This window comes from Hydractinia symbiolongicarpus, chromosome 15, assembly GCF_029227915.1.
Source record: "Hydractinia symbiolongicarpus strain clone_291-10 chromosome 15, HSymV2.1, whole genome shotgun sequence".
Classification (NCBI taxonomy): domain Eukaryota; kingdom Metazoa; phylum Cnidaria; class Hydrozoa; order Anthoathecata; family Hydractiniidae; genus Hydractinia; species Hydractinia symbiolongicarpus.
Genome location: NC_079889.1, coordinates 5,602,692 through 5,613,077, shown reverse-complemented (window position 1 = coordinate 5,613,077; position 10,386 = coordinate 5,602,692). Strand labels below are relative to the sequence as shown.

At 36.2% G+C, this 10,386-nt stretch overlaps 1 protein-coding gene across 1 annotated transcript; it reads right to left on the bottom strand.

Moving 5' to 3' along the window:
- Positions 1 to 4,728: 4,728 nt before the first annotated feature.
- LOC130628870 (uncharacterized) lies at positions 4,729 to 10,386 on the bottom strand. The gene has a single exon (XM_057441902.1). It carries the CDS (start codon positions 10,129 to 10,131, stop codon positions 4,840 to 4,842), a length of 5,292 nt encoding a protein of 1,763 aa, XP_057297885.1. The 5' UTR covers positions 10,132 to 10,386; the 3' UTR covers positions 4,729 to 4,839.

The window sequence follows — 10,386 nt, the reverse complement described above, 5'->3', positions numbered from 1 at the left end:
TAGGGTCTTAAGCCTAAGCGCATGAGCCGCACGGTTTACCTGTACTAAGCGATCAGTCCAGTGTCACAATTAATTTGTTAACCTTTACTGAAACTTATTTCGCAAAATAAAATAAAATTGACCAATTGTTTTTCCTATGACGGGGTAACAAATGGTTGTAAATTGTGTTTTTATTTTGGCTAAAGTTGCAGTAGAATTATATTTTCAAAAATACACTACAGCCGAAACACTATAGTGTTGTGTGCGCTTTACTCGATTAACGACATACTGCATACCTGTACTAAAGCACTCCACCTGACTGTGTGGCACAGTTTACCCCTCTTATTTAGCGCTTCACATAGTGTTCAACGGCGGGTCACACCTTGACTTGTGACTTACCACGGCGTTTCGACGCCGGGTTTTCCGGCTAGTATTATATATTTGTGCTATATTTACTTTCTTTTTGTACTGTGCAGTATATTATTTAAATATTTGCATTCTTAAGATTATTTATTTCGTAATAAGCCTTTTTTAATATCGCCTTTTCATGATCAGCCGTAGTGGCGAAAATCAAAACATTGCATGAAAACGAGGTTAGTCTCACAAAGTTACGCCAAGTTGTTTACTAGCTGTTCTGACCTTAGTAATTAACAAATGTTGGTATTATAATTTTTTTAACTTCCATATTGAAAGAATTGTAGTGGATAAAAGTATATAGAGGGTATTAGTAGTGGTAGTGTGACAGAAATTATGAATATTTATTAATATTAAGTGTGGATTTATGGCAACTTTTATTCAGACCTGTTTCACTGCTTAAATGTAAATTAAATATACCAACACCACACTTTAAAGCACACCCTGAATTTCTAAGGAGCAGATAAAGTATTTGATCCAAAATCCGATATGTTTTATTTAGACGTTATATAACTTATCGCAACCATAGAATTAGATTGTAATGGTTTTTTTCAGATGTAACATTTGTCAAAATTGATATTCTGTAACTCAAGGTTTCTCGGCGTCTGTGAAAAACATGTAAATTGAGGTACTCGGTAACTGTATAATGTAACTATAATGGCGCGTTCTTAGGCTGATCTTCGTCGGGTGGGTTAAAAAAAACGCATCATACATTAGTTTCATGCTGTTATCCTGATTTTTGCTAAACTTTAATTTGCCGAATGTTTTATCAGAACCGCTAAAATTATGCACTGTAAGTTTTTAGTTCTGTGGTCTAAGATGATGGAATTCAAAGAGCATGAATCATAACCGTCTAAATTTTTCTGCGTAAACGGTTTAGTTTTTGATATTATGACTATATGCAGAAGCTAAAGCTATGATGAACGATAAACCTATATATTAAGAGGACACAAAATTTATATCATCTTCCACTTGAACTGAAATAGCGATGTATAGGTAGCTAACTACATTTATTAAAAACAATTTTGGTGCTATATATATTATGAAGATAACATCTGTCAATTTGGTACCTGCCATAAGAATTTGATTGTATGCAAGGATTTGATTTTGTAGAATTATGTTAGTAGAATTATATTAGTCGTACTACATGGCAAGCATAAGCTTCTTGTTTTATCAAATTGAGTTAGTGACAATTTAACATTGATAACAATCAGTGTTACATGATTGAGTTTATTTAACTTTGAAAAGTGACTTCCTTGTTATATGTACAATCCCATGTTTAGTACAACATTTAATAAAAAATCGAATTGTTTGGTGCAGTGGAAACTTAGTAACTTTAATCAAAAGAAATGAAAATTTCCATATTGTCGTTTTGGAAAAATTAATCAATGCGAAAGTTTTTGTCATGGCAATTATTTTTCAATGCGTTTTCTGATTTCCAAAACTTCGTAGCAACACAAGATTGCAAAGTATTTTCATAAAAATTACGACACGTTTTATTTTTAACATGTTTCGACTTTACCAAAGTTATCTTCAGAATATTATACAAAAGTTGATACATACATTCTTTATACAAAAATTTTTTCGAAAGTTATTTAAATATTTCCCAAAAGTACAATTTTATATGAATTATACACAAGCTAATCCATATTGACAAAATAATATTAGATAAACTAATAAAAGTTAGTTAAATAAAATTTATATACACAATTTGTTTAAGACAATTAAATATTTCCCAAAAGTACAATTTTTTAATTTATTAAATGAATTTACACATGCTAAATCAATATCTAAGTAACAAAAACGATATTGAGCAAGCGGCTAATACAAAACATAAAATTAAACGGATAAATTGATGATGCAATGCTTAACTTGTTTATTGAGGTCTGGTTTCAACCAAGAAATATGCATACCCTCTTTGAGTTTCCTCTGCCAATCAGTGTCTGCATAATCTAAAATAGAAAAACAATTTTCGTTACATAGTAATTTACAGTTAAGATTTGACTGCATATGCTTAAATATTTGTGAGTTTTTATCAGTTTTCAAATGTTCTTTAACTCTACTAGAAATGTGCCTGGTGGTTTCACCCACATAGCTAGCATTACAACTAGCACAAACAAATTTATACACAAGTCTAGATTTAAAAGATTCAGGAACTCTGTCCTTGCAAGAAAAATAATCTTTAATTTTACACGACTTAAAAACGAGGCACACATTGATTTCTTTACACATCTTATTGACAAGTTGATTGACTTTTTCTTTGGCAGTATTAGAGTACTTGCCAATAAAAGGCAATTTAAAATACCTCTTTTCTAATACATTAGTTGTCTCTGTACTGACAGCTGTAGAAAAATTCTTATCAAGGTACTTTGAAATATGGCGGTTTACCAGTTTTGTAGAAAAAAAGTTTTTTCTCAAAATTTCAGTCAGAGCCTTAATATTAATGTCAAAGTGTTTTAATGAGACCTATTTTATAGATTTTGGGAGTCAAACTAAAATAATTAGTTAAAAAGGCCAGTATAGGTTGACTCATGGAACACAGAAGTATAAAATTTGTCACTGGTGTTCTCAATTAAAATGTCAAGAAAAGGAAGTTTACCATCAACTTGTTTTTCTAAGGTAAATTTTATATTAGGGTGTCTCTGATTCAAGTATTCAAAAAAGGCCAACGCTTCACTTTCATCGTTAAATAAAGCAAAGATGTCATCCACATATCTACGGTAGTATGTTGGGCCACAACCCGAGTAATTTTTTATCCATTCCTTTTCTTTAACGCCCATGAAAAGATTCGCTAAAATAGGTGCCAGCGGCGAGCCCATGGCAACACCATCGACCTGTTCATACATTTCATTATTGAACAAAAAATTCGAGGATGACGTTGCAAAAACGAATAATTGTTTTAGTTCAGATTTTGTGATTTTGAGTTTACGATTTCCGGCAATTACAATTTCTGATTAGAGTAATTGAGTGGTTATCCTAGTGAAAATCAAATATGGGTTTATATTTGTTACAGAACACATTATTCGAATAAAGTTATCAATATAGAAAGGGTTGCGAGAGGTTGCCAAGGCAAAAGCATTAAGCACAGGAAGGAGAATGCACGGCAAAGGCAGGCAAGGAAATAGGAAGGTGAAATCACCAAGGTAGGGTAGGCAAGGCATGGCAGGCAAGGGCATGGCAGGAACTAGAAAAAAAATGAAAAGAGTAAGCAAAGGCACGGTATATAATGGCAAGGCAAGTAAAACGACAAGGCAGGGGCACACATCCTAATAGGAAGTCTCTCTTACGTATTCTCAAGATATTAAATTTATATAAGGTCTAATTTATATACAGTGGATCATCTTAACAAAATTATGTGCCAATACAAAAGCTTAAGCAATTAGTCATAATGCTAAAAAAACTATCACTTTTTGATAAATTTAGGATTAAAAGTCGATTTGGTTTCATGAATTTGGCAATATTGGTTTTTAATAACTCTAATAACATTAAAAGTCAAGGTACAGAAATGATCAGAGAGGTTAATGAGAAAGATAAGATTTTTCATTAAAAACACGCCTTTTTTGGTTTCTTGTAGCTACCAGGTTCATCAACATCAAACCTTTTTACCACAACTGACAGATCTATTACAAAAACATGGCATTTTAGTGCTATATAAAGGAAAGTGGAGAATATATGCAACTCTTCCCTCTACAACTCAAAGATTACCTATTATCCTCAATATAGCTATGTCACAAAGTCATGATTACTTGGATGTTGTAGGTGCAAGATAAATATGTTTCTCCTAGCCCTGCATAGGATTTGAAACTAGATCTCTCATTTTCATGAGTTTCATAGCCATTAGACCAGCAGGACATGAATATCTATACAAAACTTTACAGATGAATATTATATACATATATATTACATTTAGACCACACGGCTTAGTTAACTAATCTTTTGAGAAATGTTGGATTAGGCTACAAGCAACTTTGTTACCGGTGTAGAACGCCCAGTTGAACGATTAATAAGGACTGTATATTGTGTCACACAATTTGAAGGTAAAGGTGAAGCACTTTAATGCAGGTATACATTATATTTCGTAAATCGAGTGAAGTGCACACAACATTAAGGTGTTTCGGGTGTAATATATTTTTTAAAAAACAACTTCTGCAAATTTAACTAAAACAAAAACACAATTTCTAACCGTGTCGCACAACCGCACATCACACATCCGCTTTAAAGATTCATAAAATATCAAAATCAAGTACCTCGTGTACTCTACTCGTTATCTTTCTCAACTATACTCTCTAGAAAAATTGTACAACAAAAAAATAAGAATGCGGGGAAACCCCGAAAAAATAATAATGGCGTCATTATTTACATACTCCCCCCGTTGACATGTCCGATGTCAACACGGTATGACTAAACATAAAGAAATCCTAAATATATATATATGTCAAAAAAAAACTATAAATACTCTTCGCGGAGTTTACGCATCAACTGTCCTTCAACCGCAGCCTTTCTCGTCGGCCTTCGTTGTTGCTCATCTTCATTGAGAGTGTCTTCAGCGGGTTTTTCAAGTTCACTTTTTTCAACTTTTTCAACTTTGTTTTCAGTCTCATTTGCTATTTCAAGTGGAATCAGTTTTTGAATAGGACGCGTTATCGTAGAAACAAGTCCTTTCTTGGTGTTAACCCGAATCTTCGCACCACGAATAAATCCGTCCTTTCCATAGATCAGTTCCGTAACTTTACCCAATGGCCATCTACTTCTTGGCAGTTGGTTATCATCTTTCACCACCACGACGTCGTTCAACTTTAAATCAGGTGTTTCTCTGCCATCCTTTCTGTAGAAGTGATGTTGCCGTAATTCGTTCAAATACGTTTGATAAAATCGTCGCCACTGATCGTCAAGCACTCGTTGTACATAAAGTAATCGTTTCGAGCACTGGTCGGTATCATTCATTGGGACACATTCAGCACCAACAATGTTCGAGCCGTAAATCAAATGCAAAGGTGTGATAGTCTGTCCAAGATCGTCCTCACTCGGATATGTAAGTGGTCTTGAGTTAATCGATGCTTCAACTTGGCACAGAACTGTCTCGAGCTCTTCGAAAGTCAATAGTGCCTTCCCAATGGTCTTACGCAAGGCGGTTTTCATTGATCTGACGATCCTTTCATAAAATCCTCCCCACCAAGGACTCTTGGGGAGAATCGGGTTAGTTTCAATAGACTCATGTCTCATAAATCTTTTTACATGGTTAGATTTAAACGTTTTAAAGTTATCATGCACAACCGTAGCAGGCGTTCCTCTTCTGGATTGAAATCTTTTGAAAGCTCTAATGAACGCTGGCGCCTTTAAATCGGGTGAAAGCTCAAAGTGCACAGCTCTAGTAGTAGCACATGTAAGTATTAATACGTATACCTTTTTCGTGTTTCGGTTCTCGGTACGAATGTAGAGTGGACCAGCATGATCGAACCCAACGTGTTCAAAAGCTCTCGATGCGCAATACCTGTATTCTGGTAGATCTGGAGTCGGTGGTGATTTAATAGGTTTGCCTTGGTATCGTCGACAAACAATGCACTGTCGTAAAATGGATTTGATTGTGCGTCTACCTTTCGGAATCCAAAACTTCATTCGTAACATGTTGAGTATCGCTTCTACGCCTTGATGAAATGTTTTTTCGTGGGCATCTTCAACCAGAAGTTTTGTAAAATGTGAATCACTCGAAAGAATCAACGGATACCTTTCGTCATATGAAAGCTTTTTATTCTCACCAAAACGTCCTTTAACACGTAAATCTCCTTTCTCATCTTCAAACAACTTCAGGGCGGACGAAAGTTTGTTGAAGTAGTTTTGGTTGTTTCGAAGTTTTCGTTGATTGTTTGTAATCAAAATATCAAATGCACTTTTGTATTTTTGAGTCGACAGTTCACGATCGTTGCATACTGATAAGTCTCTTTTTCGAATTCGATTTAACAATTTATTCGCAAATCTGTAAACATATCCAATGGTAGTTATAAGCTTTTTCAGTGAGCTAAACTTAGTCTCGTCTATAATATCATGTAACTGCGAATGACAATGATGAGTGGAATGACTAATGTTAGTAGTGACATGACTTTTCTTCTCTTCTGACAAAACATCGAATGAATGTTTGTTGACATGAAACTCAGGTGGAACAAAGCTGAAATCAGACAGAAATTCAGGACCGTTTAACCACAAATTTGAATTGAAGTCACCAATTTTGTCTGGTCTGGTAGGTATATCACTGGGGTTATGAATGGTGGAAACGTGAAACCATGATTCCGATGGAATGACTGATCGAACATAAACAACTCTGTTTTCTACCCATGGCTTCCACTGCTTCAATTTGCCTTTTAGCCAACAAAGGGCAACTTCCGAATCTGACCAACCGAAAAAACGATCAACTTTCAATCTACCATTGATCGCATTAAGCACATGGCTCATCAACTTTGCTAAGAGAGCACATCCTAGCAATTCTAAACGTGGAACAGAATGCGGCTTTAGGGGCGCAACTTTCGTTTTAGCAGTCACTAGCGAAACACTTACGCCGAGGTTAGTTCGTATTTTTGCATAAATCACAGCAGCGTAGGCAATCGTCGAGCTATCACAAAATCCATGCAGTTCAATTGATTGAATTTCATGACGCGGTTCACAGAATAAATAACGTGGTATCTCAAAAGTTTGTAAATTCGCAAAATCGTTCAATATATCTCTCCATTGTTTAAGCAGTTCCCCTTGCAGTGGATCATCCCAGTCGGACTTGTGTTGACAACATTTCTGGAAAAGAACCTTTACTTTGGTGGTGATTGGTGCGATCAGGCCCAACGGGTCATAAAATGAAGCAGATATACGTAAAATGTTTCTTTTTGTCGGAAACAGTTCTTTCGCTCGTTTCAATAACTCGTCAAATCGGTACACTAGAATATCTCTGTCGATGTCCCACTCGATCCCTAATACTTTGGGGTTAACAGTTTTGTCGCTATTCGGTTCAGAATTCACGTTCTCAATTTTATCGATAAAAGTTTGTAATTCATTGTTATTAGTAGCCCATTTTCGCAAATTGAACCCTCCTTCTTTCATGATTTGTTTACTAATTTCGTAAAGTTTCTTGCCTTCAGTTACGGTATCGGTACCGGTTGTTAGGTCATCGACGTACAAGTCATCCTTCAAAACATCAGTAATTTCGGGGCAGATAATTTCGTAAGTCTCCAAGTGGTGTTGGATTGTCCCATTGAGTAAAAACGGACTGCACGTTAACCCAAACACGACACGCAGAAATCGATAGATAATGAGCTTTGAATCGTTCTCGGTAGGGTTTTCTTTCCACAAAAAAAGAAGATTATTACGGTCTTTCTCAGCGATTTCAATATTTAAGAAGGCTTGTTGAATATCAGCAACTAAAGCGACGTAGTTCGTACGGAATCTCAGCAGAATGTCAAACACCTTAGCAAGTAAATTAGGACCAGAGTACAAAATGTCATTGAGGGATGGTTTGTGAATGGCACAAGATCCATCAAAAACAGGACGAACTTTCGTTGTACTTTTATCTTGGCGTACAACCGGATGATGCGGAAGGTAGTGAGCATTTTCGCAAGCTATCTCACTTTCTGGAACTTTTTCTATAATCTGTTTCGATTCGTAGTCTGCAAAAACGTCGTTGTATTGCACAGCTAAATCAGGTTCATTTCGTAATCGTTTGTTAACAAGAGAATCTAAGCGTTGTTTCGAAACTGCAAAATTATCGGAAAGTTTATCATGATCAGGACGAAATGGTAATTCGGTCACGTAGCGTTCACCGTTGAATTCAAGAGTTTGTTTAAAAGAAGATAATACGTTTTCGTTTTCTCCGTCACCGATCGACTCAATTTGCCAAAACTTGTTCAACTCGTCACGAAGAATTGTGTTTTCGGTATCAACACGGCAGGCGTGGACTTCCATGCAGCTTGATTCGTTCGCTTTCGACTGTTCACCTCCGGACAAAATCCAGCCAAGTTTGGAATTGATAGCGATAGGACCGCCTCTCGGATCTCGAACAACTTCGCCGGTAACGAATGAATAATAATGGTCTAAACCAATCAGAACGTGAACATTCAGTCTCGTTTCACCATTTGAAAAATCTGCTAATTTCAACCGCTTCAAGTGTTCGTAATTATCAGCGTAATATTTCGCATTCTGATTTGAGAGAGGAGCGCAAATGTTTGGTACGGCAATGGCTTCGATGGGTACGGTAGATGAGCGGTCAGCGGTTTTTACATACAACTTAACAACGGGTAGCTCTCTCGATTGGCTGTTGCTATGGCCAAAAGTGTTAATAATTAATTTCTCCTTTCGAATTGTTTCTAAATTCAGTTTTTCTTTCAGTTCATTTGTGACATATGTTCTCTGGCTACCTGAATCAAACATGAATCTCGTTTGTATGTTCCTGCTCTCCCTTTCTTTCGAAACAAAAGCTTTAGCCGTCTGCAAAAGAATTCCTTTGTTTTCTTGGCTGATGTGATTCGCGTTGGTTTCGTTAGAAGGGTTTTCCTCCGAGCCATTGTTGTCTTTATCTTTTCTTTCGGCACGTTTTTCTTTCATACACAAAGAGATGTGGTGACGTCTTCCACATCTATTGCATATGTAATTTGAACAACAGTTCTTTGAAATGTGTCCATGCTGCAAGCAAAAAAAGCAACGCCCTTCCTTTTTCATAATTTGCGAACGTGTTTGTACGTTGGTAACTTTTGAACACCTCGACGGAGAGTGAGAATCGTGACAGAAAACACATTTTTTTCTGTCCAAAGTCAATAAGCAGTCTGCGGTAGAAATTCCTCCTCTCTTGTAATTTTCACTGGGAGTTTGTCCCTTGCCTTTCGCGGTTACAGTGCACCTCTCTCGAGCTTGCAGTTCGTTATTGATAAAAAACAGCATCTTTTCAACGGACCACTTCTCCTCTCCAAAGTTTCTAGAAATAATCATTCGTAATTCGTTGGGAATTCTTTCGTTCAGAACCGGAATCAATAAACTCAGCATTTCGCTATTATACTTCAAATTTTTCAAATTTCGAATACAGTTCTCAACATCATTATAAAGTTTTCTCAATTGTTGGGTGTTATCCATTGAGCGTACTGACTCAATCTTCAACAGGGCTTCCATGTGCGCGTTAATGAGCACCTGTTCGTTGCCAAAACGGTTTCTAAGCAACTCTATAGCATTTTCGTAGTTACTGTTCGTCAATTCTAACCCAGAAATAGTTGATAAAGCGGTTCCTTCGACGTATCTCTTCAAATAATTAAATTTATCAATTGCATTCAAACTGTCATTGTCATTAATGGCTGAATTAAACTGGTCCCAAAACGAGGGCCAATTCAAAGAGTTCCCATTAAATTTGCTCAGTTCTATTTTGGGTAGTCTCATCGATTTCTTTTCAACAGACCGTGTCGATTCTGTGGCTGAAACATGTGGTCCGGTAGCGGTAGTAATAGTCGCGAGACTCATGTTCACTAATAGATAAAATTCTGTAGCCTCCATAACGTCGGTTTCGATCTCTTCAGCCGATAAAACACCGTATAGCTCTTCATCTAACTCCTTTAACTGTTTAACAGTGTCAATTAAAGTGGTCTGTAAAGAAATAATTTCTGCTCGTTTCTCCTCCGAAAAGTCCTTAACTATGACATCAATTCGCTCGCGCAAAGTGCTCGCAATAGACCGCAACCCCTTTCGCCTTGCACTCTTCCTCGTAGTCGCAGTAGACATAATGAAATTTAATGTAATGCAAAAAATGAAACCAATGAAACTGGAAGCATGAAAAATGAAAGTTTTTGAAATTTGACGTGCAGTACACAATAAGACGATTTCAGAATAACAAACACTGTCTAAGCTAAGTTAAAGTTCATAACATAAATCCACCAATTCGAGCAAATAATATCCACACAACATCACAAGTCCACCAATTCAAGTAAATATCCAAAAATAATATCAAAAGTCCCTCATCGGGCGCCATTTAAAGAT

Bases quoted from the DNA above. Each gene is read 5' to 3' on its own strand.
- LOC130628870 (XM_057441902.1), bottom strand. From the start codon at position 10,131: ATGTCTACTGCGACTACGAGGAAGAGTGCAAGGCGAAAGGGGTTGCGG.